This window comes from Mus caroli, unplaced genomic scaffold (assembly GCF_978045245.1).
Source record: "Mus caroli unplaced genomic scaffold, Mus_caroli_1 scaffold_9, whole genome shotgun sequence".
In the NCBI taxonomy this organism is placed as follows: Eukaryota; Metazoa; Chordata; class Mammalia; order Rodentia; family Muridae; genus Mus; species Mus caroli.
Genome location: NW_028227264.1, coordinates 89,025,243 through 89,053,176, shown reverse-complemented (window position 1 = coordinate 89,053,176; position 27,934 = coordinate 89,025,243). Strand labels below are relative to the sequence as shown.

The 27,934-nt window shown below is 42.7% G+C and overlaps 1 protein-coding gene across 1 annotated transcript in view; it reads left to right on the top strand.

Moving 5' to 3' along the window:
• The window catches only part of Slc17a8 (solute carrier family 17 member 8), a 51,496-nt gene extending 25,681 nt beyond the window's left edge, over positions 1-25,815 (top strand). The window contains exons 3-12 of the mRNA XM_021174719.3: positions 2,083-2,201; positions 3,615-3,729; positions 4,828-4,915; positions 9,332-9,418; positions 10,123-10,262; positions 10,988-11,137; positions 12,665-12,797; positions 18,990-19,100; positions 23,892-24,019; positions 25,277-25,815. Coding sequence (XP_021030378.1) covers positions 2,083-2,201; positions 3,615-3,729; positions 4,828-4,915; positions 9,332-9,418; positions 10,123-10,262; positions 10,988-11,137; positions 12,665-12,797; positions 18,990-19,100; positions 23,892-24,019; positions 25,277-25,621 — 1,416 coding nt within the window. The 3' untranslated portion in view covers positions 25,622-25,815. The remainder of the gene's footprint in view (positions 1-2,082; positions 2,202-3,614; positions 3,730-4,827; positions 4,916-9,331; positions 9,419-10,122; positions 10,263-10,987; positions 11,138-12,664; positions 12,798-18,989; positions 19,101-23,891; positions 24,020-25,276) is intronic.
• Positions 25,816-27,934: the final 2,119 nt, after the last annotated feature.

The following is a 27,934-nucleotide window of genomic DNA, read 5'->3' as shown; positions in this document are numbered from 1 at the left end:
TCGGCACTCTTAACTATTGAGCCATCTCGCCAGTCCCTTTAGCTCTCTTTTTAACTGTGTGAAAAAACTCTATATTGCTTTCATGAGTGACAGAGCCATCCTGCATTCCCATCCGTAGCATAAAACATTCCAGTTTCTCCACATCCTCGCCAACTCTCTTCTCCTCTTTCTATAAGTGTAAACACACACACACACACACCTGTGAGAGGATATACATGCCATCCTGATAGATATGATGAGCTGATTCTATTTCCCCTAATGTTAGTGATCTTTCCAATTTCCCAGTGGTTATCTGTATGACTATTAGCCATTTGCTTGTTTTATTTGGTGAAGTTTCTGTTCAAGCTGTCTTCGTGCTTATAGCTCAGTAGGGTCAGGTAATGCTGAAAGTCACTTCTTAGCAAGTCTCGGTGTGCTTTGTCAGGTATCAGTTCTTTCAAAGATGACAGAAGCATCACCTGCTCAGAGGACAGGATGGTGTTGCTGACAGCAGCTGGGTGAAGAAGGTAGAATGGGTTTTGTCTTTGGAGTGCTTGCAGACAGGAGCCTAGCATGGCTGCCCAACAAGAGAGGCCCAACAGGCAGCTGAAAGAGTCAGATGCAGATACTAGCATCCAACCAATGGACTGAAGCCAGAGACCCCTGTGGTTGAATTGGTGAAAAAGCTGAAAGAAGCTGAGGAGGAGGGCAGCCCCATAGGAAGACCAGCAGTCTCAACTAACCTGGACCCCTGAAATCTCTCAGACACTGAGCCACTAACCAGGCAGCATATACCAGCTGATATGACACATATACAGCAGAGGACTGCCTGGCCTGCCCTCAATGAGAGAAGATGAACCTACACCCTTAAGAGACTTGAGGCTCTAGGGAGTGTGGAGGCCTGGTGGGGTAGGGGTTGGGGGGTAGGGACATCCTCTTGTAGATATGGGGGAAGGAGGTATGGGATGGGGAGCAGTTGGGGGCAGACTGGGAGAGGGATGAAGTCTGGATTGTAGAAAAGGATTAAAGAATAAAAAGAAAAGAAATTTAAAAAACAGGAAAAAAAAAAAGAAAAAGAAAAAAAACGTGGGACTCAGCCAGACATGGCAGTACACACCTCTAACAGGAGTCTGAGGCTGGGGGATCACATATTTGGGGTCAGCATGGGTTACTCAATGAGACTCTATCTCAAAACAATGACAAAAGAGGATTTGTTTGTTCCTTATTTATCCTGAGAAATAAATCTAGGGTCTCACACAAGCAAGATAGTCACTCTACCACTGAGTTATATCCCTAGCAAAATACATTTGATCATACAATGATAACTTTGCTTTTTTTTTTTTTTTTGGCTATTCAGAGAAACCAGGCAGCATACACCAGCTGCCTGGTTTCTCTGTGTAGCCCTGGCTGTCCTGGAACTCATTCTGTAGACCTGGCTGGCCTCAAACTCAGAAATCTGCCTGCCTCTGCCTCCCAAGTGCTGGGATTAAAGGCACTGCCCCAGCTTTTTGTTGTTGTTTGTTTGTTGTTGTTGTTGTTGTTGTTTTTGGAGATTGAGCATAGGGCCTTCTTAATGTAAGGTGAGTGCTTTAACCACCAGACTATGTATGTAGCTCTTAAAAAGAAAGTAAAAAAGAAAAAAGGAAAAAGAAAAAAAAAGAAGGGCTTGAAAGACTTAAGACTGTAGTTATCTTTAGGCTGTCACTACACTGATATCTGAACAACTCAGGAAATTGCATGCTAAGTTCAGAGCTTGTTTGTTTTTATTTTTTGTTTTGTTTTGTTTCTTTCACAACCTGTTTCATTTTCTTCTTAGCACACATGGCCCTTTGGAATATCACATTTTACACAAGTATGGTATGTGTGTATACTTAAATTTGTGCATCTCTTTCCTCTCCCCAGAAGGTAAATTTGTAAGACCAGAGACCCCTTTGGTCCATGTTGCCATGGCTGCAACCCGAGTATTCAAGGTGTCTTCCAGAAATTTACCAGAAAGGGGAGGAGTGCTGTCACGTGGTGACACGTGGTGACACGTGGTGACACGTGGTGACACGTGGTATCAGCTGTCCCCTAAACACAGTTGCATCTGATTCTTGTTTCCAGACAGCGCAGTTTAACTGGGACCCAGAGACGGTGGGCCTGATCCATGGATCTTTTTTCTGGGGATATATTGTGACACAAATTCCTGGTGGCTTCATTTCAAACAAGTTTGCTGCTAGCAGGTAAGAGTGATGGACATGACAAATCCTGCCCAGGTTATCCTGGGGCCTTGTGCCTTTATTCGATCTCTGTACTTGTTCTCAGGGTAGGGGAGCAGAGAGGAACACGGGAGCCACACAGGCAGATGCAATTTGGAGATATTGATCCCCCATGGCGCTGTTTGTTAAGAGTCTCTCTGGATTTGCTTCTTTCCCCCCTCACAATATAATTTACCTTGTAGTGCATTAAGTGGTGTTGTAAACAGAGTAACTATTTGAGAGTCTGGGGAAGCAGTTCACAACCCCTCACTGGCAAACTGGGGAACAAAACCATCGACTCACTTCCCTTTTGGGGGCTCAGTTTCCTCATCTGAGAAATGAAACATTAGGTTAAGTTGTGGCTTAGAGCAGTGTTGGTTGGTACTCCTATGTGTTTATGCGAATATCAGCAGCACAATAGAAGTGCTGTCGTGTGAGCACTGAGGACTTGGCTTTAGACCACGGGATGCTTTCAATGTTCTTAAATGACCCAGCAGCTGTCAGAGGAGCTAACTCTTCAGAACAGGGTGGACTGTCACTAAAGGAAGTGAGTTTTCTGCCACTACTAGTATTTGATGAAGACAGTGTTCACTTGAGAAAGATGTTGTAGACTGGATCATATTGCAGAAAATGAGTGAGTCAAATCTCCAGGTCCTTGCCAGGATATTTGTCACGGGACATTGTATGAGTCAACTTTGTAAAAGAGATCAAAGTTTGCAAGGCAGCTTTTTTTCTCCCATCTCTGAAATCACAACTCACATGGTTGTGAAATCAGCATAGTGATTCACCAATGGGATTTTTATTTGAAAAAGAGAGGAACAGAAGGGAATGTAATTAAAGGGAATAAAGACAACGAAACATCAGAATATATGGCCTATAAGAGTAAGTATTGGTTTCTAAAACTGGTCTCATTTACATTTGTGCATGTAAGTATGGGCTGGGTGGTAATATGAAATATATATATATGTATACACACACACATACACACATATACACACAGCACATGTGTGTCAGGGCCTGAGGTTGATGTCAAGTGCCTTCTCCAATCACACACCATGGCCCTATTTTATTGAGACAGGGTCTCTCACTGAATCCAGAGCTGACTGATTGAACTAAACTGTGTGGTCAGCAAATTCCAGAGATTCTCCCATTCTCATCTCTCCAGGGCTGCACTTACAAGCTCACATGGCACTTGGCTTTTTATGTAAATTCTGCAGGATTGAATTCAGGTCTTTATGCTGCCTGAAAACACTGTACTGACTGAAGTGTCACCTCCCAAGCTTAATTTGAAATGTATTTTTAGGGGCCAAGATCAAGATGCTTGAAAGCCACCATCATAGGATCTGAATATTTAGCCAATGTCATCCTGGACAATAATGCAGTGCTTTGATCCTCTAGGGTCTTTGGAGCCGCCATCTTCTTGACATCAACTCTGAACATGTTTATCCCTTCTGCGGCGAGGGTGCATTACGGCTGTGTCATGGGTGTGAGAATTTTGCAGGGTCTGGTGGAGGTAGGAGAGACACTTTCTTTACAGTTAAGAGTGTAGTTGGGCTCAGTGGTGCAGACATGTTATCTCAGTTACTGAAGAGGCTGAGACGGGGGATCTCAAGTTTCAAGATTTCCTGGGAAGCTTAGTGAGGCCCCACTGCAAAATAAAACTCCAAAGGGGCTAAGGTTGTAATAGTGATAGAATACTTGTTTAGCACATGCAAGGCCCCATGTTCAGTTCTGAGTTACCCTTCATAAGAAGAAAAGAAAGAGAAATCTAGATTGCTGTTGAGACATCAGTCCAACTTTAATTCTCTTATAGAAGGACATATGCTATATGTCCATAGCCCCTGATATGGCAGAAAGTATGTGACATTTGTAGCTGTGACAACCAAGGTTAAGACCCACCCTTAACAAATAGGAGCCTCAGATTCTGTGCCTGGAAATGAGGGGACAAATAGGTTGATTGTGGAAGTCACTTGCTACAAATTAGTCTTTCATAATGTGCAATATAAGATAAAATATAATATCATCATAAAATATCATGAAATATAATATCATAAATATAAGTCTTTTGGATTCTCCATGGTCCTTATATTTGAATCCTGAACATCAGGATTGCTGATGAATCAAAATTAGTTACATAATGTGATTCAATGTCTTCAAAAATCTGTTTGGGTGTCAGTAATACAGTACTATACACAACAGGCACTTATTTCTCACAGTTATGGAGGCTGGGAAGTCCAAGTCCTGTGCTGTCAACATAGTCAGTGACCGATGAGGGCCTGCTTACTGGTTCTAGACTGACGGTCATATCTGTGTTCTCCTCTCACAGGGAGCAACTGTTCTACCAGATTCTCTTTTCTAAGAGCACTAATTCCACTCATGAGGCCTCCGTCTCTATGCCCTTGTTACCCCACAATATCCATATTCAAACACTATACCAACAGGGATCTGATTTCGACATAAAAAGATCGAGGGGACACAGGCTTTGTATTTGGCAATGTATACAAATTATATTTTTGTACTCTGGTTTTGTGAGGCAGCAATATTTGCATTTTTTAAAAACGAAAAGAAATTGGAATAAGATGTGACCATCAATGTTTAATCTTTCTGCCAGGGTGTAACCTACCCTGCCTGCCATGGGATGTGGAGTAAGTGGGCGCCTCCCCTGGAGAGAAGCCGTCTAGCCACGACTTCCTTCTGTGGTAAGTGTGTTAAAGTGATAAGTTGTAATGTGAACTCACCAGAACTCCAGGAGCTCCCAGGGACTAAACCACCAACCAAAGAGTACACATGGAGGGACCCAAGGTTCCAGCTGCATATGTAGCAGAGGATGGCTTTGTGGGACATCAGTGAGAAGAGAGGCCCTTGGTCCTGTGAAGGCTCGATGTCCCAGTGTAGGGGAATGCCAGGGCCAGGAAGTGGGAGTAGGTGGGTTGGTGAGCAGGGGAAGGGAGGAAGGGATAGGGAGTTTTCGGAGGGGAAGCCAGGAAAGGGGATAACATTTGAAATGTAAATAAAGAAAATATCTAATAAAAATAAAGGAAAAAATTATAAGTTGTTTATGGAATGTTTTTGGCTTCAAGTAACTCCGAAGTCTATTAAGAATCTTCAAAAGAACTTTTTTCCCTCATCTGACAGAATCCCTAAGGTGAGCAGTTGATGGTGCTGGGTCTACAGCTCACTGGGCTGTCCTGGGCTATAGATGTGTCCAATCCCTGGGACCAACTTCCAGAAGTTGTCCTCTGACCTCCACTCCTGTTCCATGCCTGGCGTGTGCCTCTCCTATGCACATAAAATAAGTATTTATAAGATAGAAGAGATGGAATTCCCAAGCTCTGCCTCCCCCTTAATTTCACAATGAAAATACACAAAATCATATTTTTCATGAGGGTTGTAAAGACCCTCGGCCACGGAACTGAGCTGACCCCACTTGGCTCAAGACGTGGACTTTCCTTACTACACATAACTACCACGTATAAACTATCACCGACTTAATTAATGATGTGGCATTGTATTTCATCTTACCTGAAAGTAGATGGGTATCTACGACTACGCCAAGGCATGACCTGACTTCAATTCTTGGGCAGCACACTTGCTGCACAGGCATGAGGATCTGGATTCAAATCCCCCAAACCTTCATAAAACTAGGAGGTTGTCTCATCCCATGTCATCTCTTCTATGCATGGCTTAGAGGAATCAGGGTCTGGAAGGGTTTATCCCAGTACAGACCTGGGAGAGAAATCAGAGGCAGCAGTACAGATAGAAGATTCATTTAAAATGCATTTTATCCATAAATGTTTATTATAGAGGAAGGGGCCCACCCTAGAAAAGTTACAACCAAGCCCAGAAGCTGCCAGAGCGCCCCACTGACAGTGGGTGGTGTGACCCTTGGCCTGACTTTCTATGACAGGTGGTGGGCAGGACCTTTCATTTTGATTTGCCAGCAAAATGAGAGTGGTAAGCAGGCACTCCTTGCGTTCAGAGTGGTTTTATAGCCCCGATTTAAAAATGGATCGACTCGAAGAAAGCTGCCTGGTCAAGGTTGTAGGCCTCATTACATTTCCCAGCTAAGGTGTGGCTTCCTTTCAAGGAACAGTTGAGGGACAAATGTCACTAGAGAGAAATTTAAGCTTGAGCTTAATTCATTCTTGTCGCAAAAGATACTGGAGTCAGGAGAGACTGACTCTTGAAGGTATGGGGTCACAGGTTAGAGTTGAGGAAACTGGGGAGGAGAGATGAAGTTGATGTGGTGAGTGAGAACAGCTAGGAGTCTCTTCCACTCAGCGTCATCTTCATTTCTTCTCCATGGCACACCACTCTCTGCCAGCTTTGTCTGCCCTCAGTGCTCATGGGTGTGGATGTCCACTCTGCTCTCTGTGGTAGTCTGAGGGCTGGGTATCCCACTTGGAAGAAGCCCAAGTGTCTGTGAGTGCAGATAGGAGATGATGTTGGAGCTGTGGCTGAAGATGAGGGAGAGTCTGATAGGCAGGGTAAACAGTTTGGGTCACTTATAGTTTCTCCAGGGAGAGAATGCTTTTTTTTTAAAAAAAAGATTTATTTATTTTATGTATGTGGGTACATTGTTGCTCTCCTTAGACACAGCAGAAGAAGGCATCAGATCCCATTACAAATGGTCGTGAGCCACTATGTGGTTGCTGGGAATTGAACTCAGAATCTTTGGAAGAGCAATCAGTGCTCTTAATGGAGGAGCCACCTCTCCAGCCACAAAAATGCTTCTTACAGTGGGGGCTTGATTGTTGGCATTTGATGATGAAGGAGGCAGGGTTGCAAAACCACACAGTAAGATCTGCTCTCGGGTCTTACATCCTGGCACCATGGGCAAGGCATGCTCCCCAGACTTGTTTTTTCTTATAGAATGAGGGATAACAGCGATATCTCCCTCATCAGGTTGAAAGAAGTGGAATACAAAGCAAAGGCTCAGAATGCTTGGCCCAGGACTTAGCATGCAGCATGTATAGTAACCGATCACTCTTTCTGATTTTCTGTTTCAAGGACACTTTTGTATCATGGGAACTTTGCCTTCCTGCTACATGGGGCAGAGGGCACGTTCTGGGCACACACACACACACACACACACACACACACAGAGTGTGAAAAAGAGACAGACATAGAAAGACAGATAGAAAGAGAAGGAAGGAAAGATTTCTTTGCTAATGTCTAATTTGCTTTATTGCTGTGAAGAATTCTGAGCTTTAAAATGCATGCATTTCAGAACTAGGGTTGTAGCTCACTTGTGGGAGCCTTTACCTGGTTTGCAGAAAGACCTGGGTTCTATCCCGATCCCATCTAAGATCAGATGTGGTGACACATCACCTGATAGGTGGAGACAGGAGAATCAATAGTTCAAAGTCATACGTGAATTCAAGGCCATCCTAGGCTACATAATAGCCTGTTTCAAAATGAAACGTGTGCTTTTGCTATTCTGTACACAATAAAAGCATTAGCAGTTGGCATTCAGGTGGCCATTTCCAGCTTACAGAGCATCCTTGAACACACAGCGTAGTTTACCCTTATACTACCCATGAGGCAGAGACTTCATTCCTATCTTATCTCTGAATGAGTCTTTCTACTTCCTCATATCTCACAATCACATTCCAGGGCTTGGCTGCACCGGTCTTAGAGATAAGACCAAGCTTAGGCAGGTGTGATATTTTCCTATCCTCCCCCAACCCCCCACCCCAAGAGCCTCACCCACTCCCTAAAGATCTGACTTAGAGTTGGATTTGATTTGAGGAATGGACTTTCCATTCATGTTGCTTGCTGTTTTTAAAGGAGCCCCATAGTTGTCTCCTTCAGGACCCAGGGGGAATCACAGAGAGGGACTTTTCCATTCTGTTAGCAATTACCGGAAATGTACAGGGCTTTAGTTTCCCTGGCAGATGTCCAGCAGCTGCAGCAGATAGGGAATCCAGGTGACCGCCTCCAGTCCCCACCATCTTCTCCAGACAAGACAGATAACCTCACACAAGTCCACAAAGTTCAGTATTTACAAAGCAAGAAACACCAAAGGACAAAATCACCGAGGTCCAAGTTTAAAGATCTCAACTAGCTTTTTTTTTTCCTTTCTAGAATCATCGACAGTTCAGTTCCTACGACAGAATGATTGTTGCAAAAGGGCTAAGTGGGAGAGATTAGCTCATGGGCAGAAACTGAGACTGAAAAGCAGATAGACCATTTTAGTGACTTCCTGTGCATGGCAGCAAGGCAAAGACCCAAGAGAAGAGAAAAACAGCCCAGTTGCATCATGTGATTTATTTAAGGATCAAGGATCATTTATTGTAAGGATCAAGGCAGGGATATTCAGAAGTCTGTTGTCACACCCAAGGAAGAAACTAGCCTGTTATTTTTTCCTGGCTTCTTAAAAGAAATCTGTTAAACAGCTTAGCTTTTGCCTTGGTGATGTAGAACTCTGGACATTGTGACTCCATTTTGATTTTTAGTTTGGTCTGTTTGGGCCCAGTGTAGGAATCCCCATCACCTAAAACACTGGTCTCCTATAGTTGTTATTCAGTAGAAATGATCTTTAAAATGTACCTATTTAGGAGACAGTTGTTCTGCCATCCTAGAATCCAACTGCTTCCTAAGTTGTGTGTGTGTGTGTGTATGTATGTGTGTGCATGTGTGTGTGTGTTCTTTTACTTAAGAAAAGACTACAAAAGCATCTGGGTAAGGCCCTGGGCGCTCTGCAAGCAGGTTCTAGGCTTCTTTAGTTGCTGTCTTTAGCATCCAACACTGTGCCTGGCTGCATTAAAATTGTTCTTTTCTACTTTTCTCATTTCTGGATTCTGTTTGCTCAAGAAATTCTAAACTGTGATGCCCAAAAACCTTTGTCGAATCCCTGAATTTATCTCTCAGTGAAGTTAAAAAGCATCTTGAAGACATTCCTTTCATGGTTGCTCTGTTTTAAGGTGTGCTTGGGGGCTGGGGTAGATAGCTCAGTTGAAGAAATGTGGCTTTAGCCGTTAACAGCAATAACGTTCACTGGGAATCCCAGACTGTTGTCATGGAGACATCTGACTTCGCCACACACACTTTGCCTGGACTAACAAGCCTTGAACGGTGATTGGCTGGTGTCCCTCAATCTTTTCTGCTTGCAGGTTCCTATGCCGGGGCAGTTGTTGCTATGCCTCTTGCAGGGGTATTGGTGCAGTACATTGGCTGGGCCTCTGTCTTTTACATTTACGGTGAGTGGTTTGGTTTCATGAGTTCATGTGTTGACACAGATATATATTTACTATATAAGGGCATGCTGTGTGAAAATAGAAATACAAAAACTCAGTTCATTGTCAAAATGGGAACATTTACAATCAATTTAATGCTGATATTAAACTTGGCATTTTGAAAAGCAGAATATTGCCTTGTGTTAGGTCTCAGTGAATACGATGAAAATCAACAAGATACTTCGTAATGAACATATATATATATATATATATATATATATATATATATATATATAAATTTAAAAGTAACAGCCAAGAGAGGAAGCCATTGAAGAGAACACTTAAACATTGTGACAGGGATGCTGAATTATAGCTCTCCACAGCTGATGGCTTCTGGTGTGTGTGTGTGTGTGTGAGGAAGAACTCAGTTTTCTTTAATGGGTTGGCCACTGGGAGTTTGATCATGCTCCAGGAAGAATAGGCCAGTATAAATAAGACTTAAGGGATTTTCTTTTGTTTGTTTTTCTGTTTGTTTCTTTTGTGTGTGTGTGTGTGGGGTGACAAGGATGGGGAGGCAGACCTGGGAGGACTGGAAAGTGTGATCAGGGTGTATTATGTGAAATTCCCAAATAAACAATACAAATATTATTTTGGGAAAAACCTGGACAATTATAGAGATGGAAGCCAGTGAGGCCATGCCACTGAACCTTTTGGTTGTTTGTCTGCAGGTATGTTTGGGATTATTTGGTATATGTTTTGGCTGCTGCAGGCTTATGAGTGCCCAGCAGCTCACCCAACAATATCCAATGCAGAAAGGACCTACATAGAGACAAGCATAGGAGAAGGGGCCAACTTGGCCAGTCTGAGCGTAAGTACAGGCAGAAGGTAGGCTCTGATCTCTTTCCTGTATGTGTTTCCCTCTGTGACCGTACTACCTGCAAAAGCTACAGCTGGCAGAGGAATGATCCATGCAAAAGCAAGAAGGAAATTCAGTTCAGGACAGTTCAGTAGCCGGTGTGGGCTCCAACCTCTAGAGTCTGACACTGGGCCATTTATGTTAGAAATATTTAAGTACAGAGCACTTTTGGGAAAAAGTCCCTGGTAACAATGATCTCAATCCCACATGCACATCAAAGCTTAAGGCATGATGACATCGAGGCTCTTTTGCAAAAGTACATGTGATTTCTACTGTAGAGATGTGTTCTATAGTTTAAGGGTCTAGGATCTGTTGTGGTCTCAGTCTTACAGATAGTGTAGAGGTTACCTGGCTATAAAGTACATATGACATCTCCCATAAGCATAGTCTATGGAGGGAGAGTCTTTGATAAGCATCATAGTCTGGGAGATTGCGGTGAGGTCTGGCCCTACAGCTAGCAAAGGTCATCATGTTATTAACTGTATCTACTCCCAGCCTTCTGGATGGGAAACAGGTATATACATCCCTTCTACTGAAGGGAAAAGTCTGTGTGCTTAACATGCCTGGTTTCTCTAGTACTTATCTGAGCACAAAGACCTCATGCTCTCTATGCCTTCTTACAGAAGTAAGATGTTGGTGCCTTTGCTCAAAATTTCATGGTCTTTTTTACTCCCTAGAAATTCAACACACCATGGAGAAGGTTTTTCACATCCTTGCCTGTCTATGCCATCATTGTAGCAAACTTCTGTAGAAGCTGGACCTTCTATTTGCTCCTAATAAGTCAGCCAGCTTACTTTGAGGAGGTCTTTGGATTTGCAATAAGTAAGGTAAATGCACAAATGCTTCTCAGGTTCTTAAACTTTAACTGTCTTGATCCAACTAAGAATAATTTTGCATGATGAAATAATTAAAATGGCTATCACCATTCATAACAGTTCTATGACACTTAGCATACCAAAGGACATACAGTTGTCTATTTAATTTCTTCTTAGTAAGGATCAAAGATATATTAACCTGCTTTTAAAAACCATAGCTCTATCTAGTCTGAGAGTGTTTCTGAAGCTAATGCAAACATCGAATATTAGTTCAAAGGTAAAAAGAATTCAATGGAATGGATTTTTCTCTTTATAAACTACTCATTGTTATTGTGTACAGTTTTATGCTCTATCTGCTTTTGCCCTGAGAAGGGGCTGTGCTACCAGTCTTCTCCCAGTTTTCCTTGAATCCTCAAATAAACACATACACACAGTTGTTCACTTTCAACTTGCCTTCTTGGCACAATTGCTGGGTGCTACCATCGTCTCCCGCCTGGAGAGGCATGCCCTTACCAATTTCTTATTTCAATCTCTCCCAAGTCCCCTAAACATCAGTTGTTAAACTCTCCTGACCACCTGCCTGTAGGAGTTGTCACAGTGTATTGCTACCTCACATGGTTGCCTTGTTCTCCTCTCTCGTAAGCATGTCAAACTCCCTCTCCCCTTCCTTGCATCCCGTTTCCCTCCTGGGACCTGGAAGTCACGACTGTACCTTCCACCCAGCAATTAGCCTATGGCTTTCTTTACTAACAGATCAAGAACCAATTGGGCAACAGGACTTTGAGATCAGCACTGCCCCCGACACATTGTGGGCTAGCAAGATGGCTCATTGCTAAAGGTGCTTATGCTCAAGTCGGATTACTCGAGTTTCGTTCCCTGGACTCAGACCATAGAAGGAATGAATCAGTTCCTGTAAACTGTTTTCTGACCTCAACGTATATGCTCTGACTAGACCCCTCCCCCCAAATAAATAAATGCAACAACCTGATTCTTAGGTGGCAGAAAGAACACTGAGGCTAAGTTTCAGACCAACCAGCCTTTTTTTTTTTTCATAATGGTGAATATAGCCATAGCAATGGTTGTTTATGACTCAGGGAGGTTTTGACACTAGATTACCTCCTGTGACTCAGGGAGATTTTGATAGTGAAATAAACTAATCATTACGAGACCAAAAAAAAAAAATTCCTTTCTTCAAGAGAAAGAACTGCAGCCAGGCAGAGGTAGATGCCTGACTAGCTTCAGGCTTGACAGCAAGCAGAGGTTGGGAAGAGACAGCATAATCTGGATACCTGTACCTCTGTGATGAGTAAGAATTGTCTCTGACCCCAGGGAGCTTTCAGTCTGGTGGGGAAGACAGTTGGTCCATACACAGGCTCACTCTACCTTTCACTGCTTAATGGTTAATGCAGACCTCCTGGGATCCCACATTAGATGATTGAACTTGGTAATGACTGTAGGGCTGTGTAATAGGGGTGAGCAAGGACTTCTAAAGACCTCTCAGAAGAATGGAAGGCAGCTCTTTGTTTCTTTTCCTTCCAGGTGGGTCTCTTGTCAGCTGTCCCACACATGGTGATGACAATCGTGGTGCCCATCGGAGGACAACTGGCTGATTATTTAAGAAGCCGAAAGATTTTGACCACAACCGCTGTCAGAAAGATCATGAATTGTGGAGGTACCATATATGACAGGAGGTTCAAGTGGTTTCTGTAGAATTAGAGCAAATAGAATTCAGAGACTACTTTACAGCCAGCCCTGACATGGTCTCCTATCCAAGTGTTAACTCAGCTCACCCATGTTTAGCTTCTGAGATTAACTTCTATTAGGCGTGGTCAGACTGAGTCGAACCATTGTAATGGGTCTCAAAGACCTCTGAGTCCATCTCCTTGTATATAACTGAATGTTGTTCTCCATATTCCTGCCAAGTGGTCATGTAGTACTTGTGAGATCTGGGACAGGACAACTTAGTTGATTGCTGATGAATCAGGACACGCTTAAAACCAAAGAAACACTTCCATTTATTATGAGGCCAACATAATATAACTTCTGACCATGTATCTGCTTGCTATTTATATTTTCCATATATCTATCCACTTATTATTTGCTTACATAGTTTATTTTCTTTTTTTCTTCATTTTATGTGTACATATATGTTTGGGTAAAACACAAAGGACATGTAATTATGATCAGGGAACCTGAATGGTGAGCAGGAAATGAAGATTTAGGGCATTGTGTTTAGGATCACATGTCAAACATGACTTGGCAGGTGTGATTAGGTTAAAGAGTTTCTGTTGAGATAGTGTCCCATGTATCACAGGCTGGTCTTAAACTCAATGCATTACAGAGGCTGGTCTTGAATCCCTGATATCCAGGCCTCTATCTTCTGAGTGCTGAGATTAAAGGCATGTATCACCACACCCAGTTTATCTGGTGCTGGGGATCCAACCCAGGGCTTTGAGCTTGCTAGATAAACAGTATACCAACTTAGCAATATCTTCATGCCCCAAATTAAAGAGTCTTGAGATGGAGAGATTATTTTACATTAACTAGGTACACTCGGTATAGCTATATGCTTTCTTGAGACAGGAGGTGGTAGGTTAAGGGTCATGGCAGTGGAACTGGGAAGAATCTCAAGCAGACTCTAGAAGCCAGCAGAGGCAAGAACAGACTCACCTCTACAAGTTTTCTCAATGAACACAGCTTGGTTGGCAGCTTGCTTTCATCTCAGGATGGCCCACTTAGGACGTCTGACTTATAGAACTGTATGATAATAAATGTGTGTTGTTTTGAGTTGTTAAGCTTATGGTCATCAGCGACTGTAAGCTAATAAAATAGCAGATATCTCGCTCCACACCAGCTCATTGTCCTCCTAGACAGATGTGCACATATCCTCTATGACATTGCTCACTCACAATCTCCCCACTGTGAGCTCTGCTCGCATTCTCTCCCTACTCCATTCTTCTCTACAAGTATGCAAGGGTGTAGATACGAAAGACCTCAGAGGATGATGTGTTGGAGGTGTGGTCCCCAGCTAGTAGCACCATTGACAAGTGATTGGGGCATGAAGTTACAAATTTCATGAGTAGGATAATTCACAGATGAATAAATGAAATTTTCTTCTTCTTCTGAGTATAGTATTCCTGTAAGTATTTTCTGCAATGCCAGCATGGTGGTCATAGTGCCGTAGTTTGTGTTTATCTGGGTGTCTTATGGAATATGATTTTTCCATCAACTAAAAATATTAATTTGTGGGATATAGCATGCTTGGTTGGAAGTTACCTCCAGGGCTTGAAACATCATCTGTTGCCTTCCTGTGTTTTATGTTTAATGCCAAGAGATCTAATGTTATTCTGATACATTTCCATTTGTAGGCAACTTGACATTTCCTATAATATCATTTCTTTGTTTTGTAGTTTTGACATCCATCTATGACATGAAGAGATTCTTCTCTGGCTATACATGCTTGAGAGTCTAGATACGACCTGGATTTGGATACCCACTTCTTCTTCTAGATTTGGGGGCCTTTTTGATATAAATTTAATCAAATACATTGTCCACTCTTTTTCACTTTATCTTAAGTGCTTCTTTTGGTCTGTGGGCCCTTAGGGGTTTGTTCTCTTGAATGCATCTTAGAGTTCCTGCGAGGCTTGCCCAAGCTCATTTAACTTTGTTTCCTTACCTGTGTCTGATGTATTATTGTCTTGACCCTGTCCTCTGTCTCTGACATTTCACTTCTGCTTGGTCTTGTCTGTTGATGTTTTCCACTGTATTTTTAAATTGGCCAATTGATTTATCTCCAGCATTTCTGTTTGCTTCTTCTTCAGAATCTCAATTTCTCTCCATGTTTTAAAGTTTACCTTGCCATTTGCCAGTAATCCACCTTGGTAACTTTTAAATCTAGGTCCTGAGTGTCTTTCCTGGCTTCATCATCTGCTTATTTGAGTGTTCCTTGTGCTCACCCACCCTCTTTCAAAGTATAACTCTGAAATAGGTTTTTGGCATATCAACTCTTTTATTATCTTTTGTTCCCACTATTGAGGAATGTCAGTTTTCTTTAAGGATGTGGGTCCAGGTAGGTTAAACATGCTTTGGTGGATGGTCCCACACTTAAAAGTATATGGACAGCACAAGTTAGAGTCCATAGGTGTCCAGAGGATGGGGATGGGTTTTGCAGGAGTTAAAGGGAGGAGTTGGAATGAATATGATCAAAATACATTGTATGACATTCTCAAAGAATTAATAAAAATCTTTATTTTTTAAGACAAATATATTATGTCATTATAGGGGTAATTATTTCCCCTACCTCTTCAACATAGTTTAAGGTAGATCCAACTTTCTGATGAGTGGTCTCTTAGCCAGGTGACTGACTTAATTTTAAGTCTGCCTCATGCCAATAATTCTATGCTCTTGACCAGAAGGAAACATACCAAATTTTCCTTACTGAACCTTTACTGTTACTGTAACATTCTCTGTTCTTCAGGAGTAACTATAAAATAATTTGGGAAATGGGTTTTAATAGAGGAACAGATGTAAGTCATTTTTGCCATGAAAATCTGAAGCTCTGGTTCCAAGACTGATCCCCAGAAGGGTGTAATGCCTGGACTGGAGTTTTAATCTCTGCCCTCACATGTAGTGAGACCCAGGCAAGCGACTACCACTGAGTTAGTGTATCCCAAATACAAATAAAAAAATATTTGTGTTATTTGTGTGTAGATGGTGTGTGTGTGTGTATGTAGCTTGTGTGTGTCCATGTATGAAGGGCAGGGGTCAATGTTGAGTGTATTTCTTTATTATTCACCAGCTCAGTGTTAAGACCATAGATTTAGGGTGGAGAGATGGGTAGTGGTTAAAGTGTTTGTCATAGCAGTGTGAAAGTGATCTGCTCAGATCTGTATCACTCATATACAAATATCTGGGCAGGCATGTCTGCTTGGCAGAGCATCTCTAAGGCAAGATAGCAAGCTAGACTAGCTGAACTGTAGGCTCTGTGTCCAGTGGGACAGCCTGCCTCAGTAAGTAGAGGGTGACTAGGGAAGTCTTTCAGTATCAACCTCTGGGCTCCACATGCCGGTGTATATGCATGTACCCATGAACATGTGAACACAGAGATGTGCATGCACACCACACATCAATCACACACACACACATGCCAAAAGGAGTGTAACTTTGTAATTTGGGTGTTGTGAAACACACCTATAATCCTAGCATTCCAGAGTCTGAAGTAGAAGAGAACCTGGTCAGCCTAGACTACATAGCAAGAACTTGTTGCAAAGAGCCAAGGATTAGGGTCATAACACAGTGCCTAGATTGTTTAACATGCATACAAATTCATAGGTATAGATTCATAGGGGAGGTGAAATGCAAATAAAAATGATAAAGCATTATTGACAAGTTCTAGAAAATAAGAGAAAAGGAAGATGAGGAAGAGGAAGACGATGGTTTCATTGGTTGTCTTAGGGTTTTACTGCTGTGGCCAGATACCATGACCAAGAAAACTCTTATAAGGACAACATTTAATTGGAATTGGCTGACAGGTTTAGAGGTTTGGTCCATTATCATCAAGGCAGGAGCATGGCAGCATCCAGGCAGGCATGGAGCAGGAGGCGCTGAGAGTTCTACATCTTCATCTGAAGGCTGCTAGGAGAGTATTCTTCCAGGCAGCTAGGACTGTGGTCTTAAAGCCTATACCTAACGTGACACACCTACTGTAACAGGGCCACACCTCCTAGCAGTGCCACTCCTTGGCCCAAGCATATACAAACCATCACACTGGTTGAGAACGAGGATGCTGTGAACCCATAGGAAGTGGCTAAAGGGCTGTGTTGCTACCACATAGAAGCCTGTTTTGAGGATTGGGTGGAGAGCAGAGGTGTGGCAGAGAAGACTCTAGAGGAGTGAGAAGGTCTGCCATTAGATTGTACTAGTGACACTCGACCCTTGGCAAACAGAGAGTCTCAGTGAGCATGTCATTTAGAAAGACTTCGGCAAATGCATCAGAAGTCAAAGAGGGAAGGCCACCAATCCCATTAAGTGACACAGGTGATGGAACCCAGAAGTAAGGCCAAGGCAGAGGTGACATCTGACAGCAACGTCTAAGGCTGAGCACGCGCAATTTCATATGGAAGCCGAGGAGTCAAGAAACTCTGTGATGGTCCTGCAGTTTCTGCATGGCTATCTGCGGCCACATGTGCACCTATGTGCACTTCAGTGCCTTGAATACCCAACTTCCTCTCCCCATCCATGGTTCCTTCAGACTGTCTGGCTCTGCTTTTTAACATGAGGCGATGAAGAGATGGTCCAAGGTTACATGAGTTGCATTTTGAGGCAGAATCTGATGTTCGGCCTTTCTGACTCTGTAGTCTAAGCCCTAGACATGGGTAGGCTGTTGACTGACCTAGAGAAAGGGAGAGGGAAGTGGGAGCGGTGGTTTGCTTTGGGATTTTGGGGAGTGTAAAGAAGAGGAACAAACACTCAATTGGTCCTGTTGACTTGGAAGCAACTATAGGATAATTGTGTGGAGATGTGCGGACTCAGCAACTGGTTTCCAGAATGCAGCCTCCGCCCTAATTATCCCCTACCCTCTGTGTATTGCAAGTCATCTTTCTGTGTGATGTTAGATGAATGCTTTCTCTCTCTTCCTCCATCCCTCCTTCCCTCTCCCGTTAGGGAATACACGTCTTCATAATTTTCTCGACTTTCTTTTTGTTATGCTGGAGTCATTTATTCTGCATGAGAAGAACTGAGAGTACGCTCTTCTGCTAGGCTTTCTGTGCAAGTGTCTCTCTCATGCTGTTATGAGAGGCCTGAAGACTTGGGGACAGGTGGTGAAAGGGAGGAATGTTGACTTTGCTTCACTAGTAGTGAGGCATGACTTTATTTATTTATTTATTTATTTATTTATTTACTCTTCCCTTTTTCCCACTAGAGATGGAGCCTAGATTCTTGTGCAAGCCCCTTGAACATTCAACTACTGAGCTATCTCCAGCCAGCTTTTCATTAAAAGGCTCTCTCCCCTCCCCTCCCCTCCCCTCCCCTCCCCTCCCCTCCCCTCCCCTCCCCTCCCCTCCCCTCCCCTCCCCTCCCCTCCCCTCCCCTCCCCTCCCCTCCCCTCCCCTCCTTCCTTCTGTTCTCTTTTCTTCTCTTCTTCCTTGCTCCTTCCCCTCCCCCTTCTCTTTCTTTCCTTATTTCTTTCTGAGACAGAGTCTCACCATGAAGCTCTAGCTGGCCTGGCCATTCACTATGTAGACCAGGCTGGTCTTGAACTCATAGAGCTGTACCTGCTCTGTCTTCCAAGTCGTGGAATCATCTCAGTTTCATTTTTTAAAAATTGAAATAGGATTTCACTATTTGATAGATTTACTTTAAACTCATATAGCCCAGGCTGTTCTTAAATCTGTGCTCATTCTAACTTGGCCTTAGTCTCCAGGCCTGAGCCACCTCATCTGACTGAGGAATTTTTATTTCAGAGGATAATTATAGCTATTTGCTTTGGGAAGAAAATATTAGAGGAGTGTTGTCATGTAGGAGACCACAACCTACGTAGTCAAAGGGGGTCGATCACCAACTAGATATATGCCACTCAGGACCAACTACTGAAGGATTAACTGTTCATATCCCTCATCCCAAGGCCATCACTGAACCACTAGGACCATTTGTTGTTCAAGGTCACCAGGTAGCAAGGTAGAAAGTTCACAGAACACCTAGGCAATAGCATAGTCACGCAGTCGTGATCATTGGGGAATAGTGTAGATACTGAGCTAGGATGTATGCACTAAAACTCAGGTTTGTGAATGTGGGTGAGTTTCATGTGTCAAGCTTTGGCAGACAGACAGAAACGTAACAATTCCTCTTCTGTTTCTATTTGCAGGCTTTGGCATGGAGGCAACCTTGCTCCTGGTGGTTGGATTTTCCCATACCAAAGGAGTGGCTATCTCCTTCCTGGTGCTTGCTGTAGGATTTAGTGGCTTTGCTATTTCAGGTAAAGCATTCTCTGGGGTTCGGAGTCATGTGTGTAGATTCACAATGAAGGAAGGACAAGGAAATTAGAGCACGTTCATTTAATAACCCAGGGATTCCCAAGGAACAGGGCCACTGCACAGAGCTTCATCGTGTGAGGCGCCATGAGATTCACCAGGGATGAGCTCAGAGCCCACACAAGCTGGGATAGCCCGTCCTAGCTCTGCCATGGGAAGGTACATGAGTGCAGCTGATTTCCCTGAGGTAGACACAGAAGCCAGGCATGTGTCCCAGGCTAGCCCCAGGTCACCCTATCTGACAGACTCACTTCCTGCTGGAGGACTGCTAATTTTAGCTCAAAGGGCTGTGCCGTTTGACACCTGGTCACATGCACTGGTAGCGTTTAGAGCAGTTTCTATTGTTTTCAATAAGTTTTTGTCTACTTTATTGTTTTTATTTTACAAGCAAGAAGGTGCAGGTCTGGGGTGGGGTGGGAGTTGTTCAGAAGTGATAGTAATGATGATGATGATGGTGGTGGTGATGATGATGATGGTGATGATGGTGATGGTGGTGATGATGATGATGGTGGTGATGATGGTGGTGGTGGTGGTGATGATGGTGGTGGTGATGATGATGGTGGTGGTGATGATGATGGTGGTGGTGATGATGATGGTGGTGGTGATGATGATGGTGGTGGTGATGATGGTGGTGGTGGTGATGATGATGGTGATGGTGATGATGGTGGTGGTTGTGGTGATAATGGTGGTGGTGATGATGATGGTGATGGTGATGATGGTGGTGGTGGTGGTGATGATGATGGTGGTGGTGGTGGTGATGATGGTGGTGATGATGATGGTGGTGGTGGTGGTGGTGGTGATGATGATGGTGGTGGTGGTGATGTTGGTGGTGGTGGTCATGATGGTGGTGGTGGTGATGATGGTGGTGGTGGTGGTGATGATGATGGTGGTGGTGGTGGTGATGACAATGATGTGGGTTTACTATAATCAAGCACAAGTCCCATGCTGAGGATGTTTTTACAAAACTCTCTGCGTGTCACTCTCACAACTACCCTAGGGGCTTTCCATGCTATTTAGTCTCCATCTCACAGGAGCAGAAGCCAGCTGACTGTATGGACAGGACAGTGTGCAAAGCACCGTGCTTACAGACTCTAGCAATGCCCAACGTGAAGCCCAATGAGAGTGTATCTGTTTATGTAATTGCCTCTGTCCCACAGCTTCATGAAGCAAGTAGCGATAGCAACGTTTTACTGGGGTTTTCACGAATTTACTGAATGATCATAGTAATAGTAATAGTATTAGTAATAATAATCTTCCCATTGCTTCACAGTTAGCAGTAAAGGAAGGACAGAGACAGAGGTCTGCCTACCTCCAAGTTCTCATTGTCCCTAAGCCACTTTAAGTATCGAACAGAATGGAAATATACCAGAACAGAGAAATATTGTATCTGTTTCCTAAACTACCCTGACAGAGAGACCGGAAGTGTCTATCAAAATAGAGCTCATCAGAAGTACACTAGGGAAAAGATTGCTTTCAAAGTGTTTGTAGCCAACAACTTGGATTTGGAGGTACACAGAACTGGGTCTGAGACCCTTCTTGACTGCTTTTTTTTGTGAATAAATAATGTGCTAGATTACTCAACTTCTGATCTGAAGACTGGAGGCACGTGATGGCAGTGTCTATATGTCATCGGGAGGATGCTCGGGGGTCTTTCATGAATCTCTCACAGTACTTGCTAGATCAGGGCTGTTCTCATCAGCACGGGGCATTCATTAGTGCTGGGTTCTCTCAGCACTGCAGATATTGCCGTGAACGGCATATACTTCCCCGTTCTCTTCCAAATCCACAGCCTATTTGTCTTACTAATTCTTATTGCATGCATATATGTACATGCATATACATATACACTCCTATATAGTATAACTGATCAGTCCCTATAATTATACTTGTATGTGAGTGTTCATGGCCGATAGTTTGGTGCTGGACAACCCGTTGGTGTGCTCTTCCCTGGAGAAGGCCACATCTCCTATTTCCAGCCATCCCCAGTTACCTATAGCTCTCTCAGACTGCATGTCATATTTTCACGTGCTACAAAAATCTATCTGTGCCCCAGTTTCTTGGTGACTTTCCCATCGGAACACCATCATTGTGTAGATAGGAACCTAATGGATTTCCTCGAGCTCTCTTTAGCTGTATGCAGTGCCTAGACTGGCTTTGTGTCAGAGCAGAATGCTCCCTAATCCCATTAATTGCCTCTTATCTCTGGTTTCTTTTCTAATAAAGTATTTATTACATTCAAATCACAGTAAGATTAACGAATCGTGCAGTTGTTTTATGTTCTAATCGTCTGGTACTTTGAGCTGAATGAGGTGTATTTAATTACAGAATAGATTTTTTTAAAAAAAAATGTCTCCCTGAATGTAGGTTAGAGAGAAAGTTAAGCAGATTGAATGAAAATTTTATTTTGAAACCGATTTTCAGGGTTTTCTTTTGGGTGGGGTGGGTACAGAACAGAGAATTAAAAACCAAGCCAACAGCAAGTCATGAATGGTTGAAGGGCTAACAGGCCCTTCCTTCACTCCTCAACTATTTGCTACACTGACAGATTCTGGGAGAGGGGAGTCATTACCTGAGCTGAGCACTGATCACTGAGCCCTCTGGGCTTCATGGGATAGCTCTAAACTCACGTTCAGATAGAGAGCCTGTTTAAACTCAGCAGGCTATAAAAACAAACAGACAAGAGCTCGAGGAAGGGATTTGTAGGGCAGAGGGAAGACAGGTAGGGGTGGCAGAGGAGACTAATCAGCATATATTATAAACAGGGCGGGGCTTGGGGAGATGGCTCAGCAGTTAAGCGCATTTGCTGAGTTTGGTTCTGAGGACCCATGTCAGGGGCCTCAGATCTAACCATACATAACTCCAGCTCCGGGGAATCTGATGCTACCTTCTGGCCTGCTGTAGCTATCTGTGCTCATGTGCAGACTCATGCACACCCCTACAGAGAGCTAGAAATAAAATAGCTGAGCTCCAGTTTTTAAAAAAGAGTGTGTCAAGGGACAAGTTTCATATATGAAAAGTAACCCATTAAACAAAAGGAAGTGGCGTGCAACCGAACAAAACCCAGAACCTTTTGCTATGCGTTCAGTAGCTTAAACTGGTGAGTAATCACCAGTGTCTGAGGGATTCCTATTGGGCAGAGACAGGACAGACAGCTGCCTATGCCTTACATCCACACGTATTGCTAGATACCAAGTATGCCTGTGAGTCCAGGTATTCAGGAAGCTGAGGCAAGAGGATAGCTTAAGTCCGTGAGTTTGAGACTAACCTAAGATGTTATCACCAAATGAACAAAATAAATGATCAGAAGGTGAAAATAAAACAAATTTAGTAGAAAAGAGGGAACCTGGCTTTCACTTCCAGTTACGATTTACTTAACACACTATTTAGTTTAATTTCCGCTATAGGAATTTAGGAATTTAGGAATTTAGGAATTCCGTTATAGGAATGACCACTCCAACCTGTAGATGAAGGAACTGAGGGCCAAGGATGTTAAATCTTTAGTCCAGATTAGCATCTCAGTTAAGCTATCAGAGCTGAGGTCTAATTCCAAAATGCAGCCCTCGGTTATATGGCCGGGGTTGGTTTCTGGGGACTTGAGCTTCTTGCAATGCTTGCCCATCCTCTGCCGCCTTCATTTGATCTACTTTTCCCTTCTGGTGGTGGATTAGCAGTGGCAATTTATTTATTTTGCTGCTTCCAGCAGCATCTTCTCTGATAGAAGACCTGAATGATGGGGAGACAGGGCGATACTTCTCAGTAACAGCAGCAACAGCTACAGCCCAGCAGCTGTTGTGTGGTTAGAGTAGTGTAGCTGTTCACATGGTGGTGTGTGGTTAGAATGCCATAGCTTTTTTTTTTTTACCATGGTGTGTTATGGTAAATCTCCATCCCAAGTATGCCCTGGCAATGAAAACACGATTCAATTAATATGAATACATGCTGTGCACCTAGATTGGGCAGATCTACCGCTACACTACCATCTTCCACATCTATGAGACCCCTTAGAACTTGTGGTTTCTCCAGGCCATGTGCTTCTGCTCTGCTTTTCTTCTTCTTCCTCCTCCTCCTCTGCATCCTCTCCCTCTTCCATTTTCTCCTCCTTCTCCCTTCTCTCCACCTTCCACTCCACCTTACCTTTATCTGCCCAATCACCAGCTCCTCTTTATTTTACAAATTAAGGTAGGAAGCAGGTTTACAGGAAATCACCTGAGTACTGACTTGTTCACAACCACTCACAGGAGAATTGACATAAAATATAATTAGTCCCAGGCCTATCCACAACAATGGTGTTGGTGTTGTGTAGTTAGAATAGTGTAGCTGCTCGCCATGGTATTGTGTGGTTAGAATAGTTCATATATATATATGTGCATACACATATATATTATATGTATAATATACATATATACATATGTATATATTCTATGTCTCATGTCACAGCACCTTTTACAGATAAATAGTAAGATTATTTCTCTACTTGATTATATGAAGGAAATAAGCTTTGAGCCCAAAAATACAGACTTGAAAGATGAAGATCCTTCATAAGTTAATGAGACTCCTGCTTGTATTTATGCAAGTTGCTAGAAAATGTCCTTTGTAATACATCACGTGGCCACCAAGTCAGTCTCTTTTAGGACCTTTAGTGGTGTGCTGGGAGATGCCACATTGGAAGGCCAAGTTCCATTCTAAAGGATTTAGGGCTTTTGTGCCAACTTTGAGGTTTTGCTTTTTTACCTTAGGCTTCAATGTCAACCACCTGGACATTGCTCCACGCTATGCCAGCATCCTCATGGGGATCTCAAATGGCGTGGGGACTCTCTCTGGAATGGTTTGTCCCCTCATTGTTGGTGCAATGACTAAGCACAAGGTAAGGATCTCCTTTGTGGCTGTGGGCTGCAGTATCAGGGAGGAAGCCCCACATGAGCTTGAGAACTGGGTGACTCACCCCATTGTATCAGTGTGTGTGTCCCTGCCCTTGACTGGGTCCTGAACAACTGCTCTTCATTTTCTCCTGCTTCACTGGTTACTGATGGCAGTGAGACTAATTGCTATCTAGTTCCACATTTTCTTAGCTGAGAAATAAATGGAGAGACGTAAAGGCCATAGAGTTTGTTTAGAGACACAAAGAAGCAAGTTAGGCAAGCCAAGATGAAAGATTTATTGAAGTCTGCTTTATGATTCTAAGTGCTAACATTGGGTAGCCCGTTTCCACTCATTACACATTATAGTTGTAGTGCAACTTCCCTCCTCTTTATGAGAAAATAAACAAGACATTAATGAACTTCCTTAAGGATCTTTGAGGGGATTAGAGAGATGGGTCAGAAGCTCAGAGCACTTGCTGTTCCTTAAGAGGACTGGGGTTCAGTTGCCTGCACCCACATAGCTCATAACCATCAGAACTCCAGTATCCCATCCTCTGGAGCCCGTGTTACAGATGGTTGTGAGCCATGCTGTGAATGCTGGGAACTGAATTTGTGTCCTCTACAAGAACCTCCAGAGCACTTAACCACGAATGCCCTCTTCGGGGTTCCCTGGCACCAGCACGCATGTGTTTCACAGACCTACATGTAGACAAAATGCTCACCAACATACCTTAAAAAACCCTGAACCTTCAAGGATGTGGTACTCAGTCGTTATTAAACCTTTGTGTTTTTTAAACTTATTTTTAACTTTAAAAAGATTTATTTTATGTGAATGAGCATTTTGTCCGCTTGTGAATATAAATACTACATATATGTCATGGAAGACAGAAGAGGGCATCAGATTCCCTGGAGCTAGAGTGACAGATGGTTGTGAGCTATCATGTGGAAACTGGGAATTGAACATGGATCCTCTCTGCAAGGACTTAACCTCTGAGCCATCCCCTCAATTCCATGTGACCTGTACTTTTTACATATTTATTTTAATAGTTTAAGATATAGTTATATTTATATTAAAATGATGCTCATTGTCATTTTCATTTTCAAGCACTCGAATGAAGTATAGGCTCTGGATGTTGATTCTAATACAAGTCTATGGTCTATGTGGAAGCGTAATGTGGTCTCTGAGAGGCAAATGCTTGGGGCTCACTGGTAACCTCTGTTTTACCTTAACATGCTAACTGCCACTACATTTCCTTTGTTAGACCCGGGAGGAGTGGCAGAATGTGTTCCTCATAGCAGCGCTGGTACACTACAGTGGAGTCATCTTCTACGGAGTCTTCGCTTCTGGGGAAAAACAGGACTGGGCTGACCCAGAGAATCTCTCTGAGGACAAATGTGGAATCATTGACCAAGATGAGTTAGCTGAGGAGACAGAACTCAACCACGAGACTTTCCTAAGTCCCAGAAAGAAGATGTCTTATGGAGCCACCACCCAGAATTGTGAGGTCCAGAAGACCGAGTGGAGACAACAGAGAGAAGCTGCCTTCGACGGGGAGGAGCCATTATCCTACCAGGCTGAAGAAGGAGACTTCTCAGAAACATCCTAAAATGTCTAGCTTCACCTCAGCTTACAACTGGAAGTATTGCACCCATCGCCTTTCCCATACCGCGTCTTGTCAGGGGGCCAAATCGTGGGAAAGGGAGAGATTAAATTAACAACAGAGAAAAGAGACACACCTTCTTACAAAGATGGGAATATGGACCTTGGTCTCAGTCGATAAAATAGTTGATCATATTTGGGGGCGGGGTGTGGATTAGGCATTGGCCGTTGAGCCTTCTTTCAAAAGAACTAGTTATTCAGGAATTAATGGTGAGAAGAATAAGGAGTAGCTTGTTGCTCAAATAAACACTGGAAGAAATCCCTCTTTGGTCTGGAGAACATGGTGGTTGCCATCACATCTCTTAGGCTACTCATGGAGAGGAGTTTCCTAAACCTAATGAAGGGAATCACTCATGGGGCCCTTGGTTGTGTCAGGTGCTTTGTGAACATCATTTAACACTCACACCCTAATATAGTTATACCTGTTTTACAACAATAGGTTGGTCTACCCAAGGTTGTCCTCTCAGGACCAAGGCTGAGGACTGGCAGATGAGTGGGAGTTATAGGAAGGAAGGAAGGAAGGAAGGAAGGGAGGGAGGGAGGGAGGGAGGGAGGGAGGGAGGGAGGGAGGGAGGGAGGAAGGAAGGAAGGAAGGAAGGAAGGAAGGAAGGAAGGAAGGAAGGAAGGAAGGAAAGAAAGAAGGAAGGGTCCAGCTCATTGTAGAGACATTTTTCAATGACAAAAATTAAAACTGAAGTCAGCTGTTTTGTAGGTAATTCCATGTTTGGTCAAGGGCATGTGTGTATGTGTGTGTGTGTTTGTACATATGTAAATATTTAAACTAATATGGCAGAGGGAATTCAAACATATGAAATTCTAAAAGCAAAAAACCTTAAGATATTAAATTAACTGTTGGATCAAACAATTTGTTAAACAATGGCCTTTTTATTTTTTAAAAAAGTCACAGACTAGTAAAATACTTAAAGCTAAGCAAGAGCCGGGCGTGGTGACGCACACCTTTAATCCCAGCACTCGGGGGCGGGGGGGGGGGGCAGAGGCAGGTGGATTTCTGAGTTCAAGGCCAGCCTGGTCTACAAAGTGAGTTCCAGGACAGCCAGGGATATACAGAGAAACCCTGTCTCGAAAAACCAAAAAAAAAAAAAAAAAAAAAAAAAAAAAAAAGCTAAGCAAGATAGCTCAGTTTCCAGGAATGGTTGAAAAGAAGTATATGAAGGAGTGGCCATTAAATTTAAACCTCCTAGAGTATCAGGAATTTGTTTAAATAATGTCTCAAGTTAACTATGAACCCCTAAGGCAGTTAATCCCTAAGAAGCAGGTTCAGAGGAGACTATTACGTAAATAGTCTATTTACTATTTACGTAATAGTCTCTTGAAAAGAATCTTGTTCAAACAAATGGGTGTCTCTAGCTTTCTTGGAAAGTATGGTCAGGTGATATAAAGCTATGCCCAAAAGACTCACGATGACTCCATCTGGAATGTTCATAGAAAACGAAAGCACAGCAGTAGTTTCATAGAGAAATATTTCAGTCAAAATATTTGAGAGAACCAGGCCTATAATAAGTATTGGAGAATTTATCTGTGATTGTGTAAGGCAATAAACATGGATACTCTCTAAATACATTTAAAATGTAATGCTAGCATGTAAGAGCATTAGAAAATAAAATTATTTTCTTGCTCTTCAGTTTTGAAAATTTTATTTCTGTTTTCAGGAGGAAAATTTAATATAATGATAAAATATAAATTTACTTGCATAATATTTATTTTCTAGGTTCTTTTCCATTTTATTTCTGGACTCCCCTTGTTATACTTAAGGAGTTATAATGCACTTTATAAAAAGACTAACCATAGATTTTTAAAACTTCCCATTAAATAATATTCTTTATATCATTTGTAGATAGTTTGTGTTATCAGATGCTGTTAAATCTCCTTATTGTGTGAATCCATGTAAATCCCCTAGAACAGTTATGGGCATAAAGAAGCACTCAAGAAATAGCTGTCACATCGGCATTATCTTTAACTCTTGTGTGACCATGTCATCTGTGAAGAGTGTTGTGTCATTTCATGCATTGGCCACAGAGTTTATTATGAAAATTATACTGTTTTCTTAGAAAAAAAATAGGAAAAATGTGTTTATTTCTTTGTGTGTTAATAAAACATAACTATAAGTATAAAAAAAGCCTCATGATGATCACGAAGGCAATGTAGATTATGGCACAATCTGTTGTTAGTGTTGACATCATGCAGAAATACCACATTTTGCTTTTAACCTGCGTGTATGGTACATTTTTTTTAAATGGTG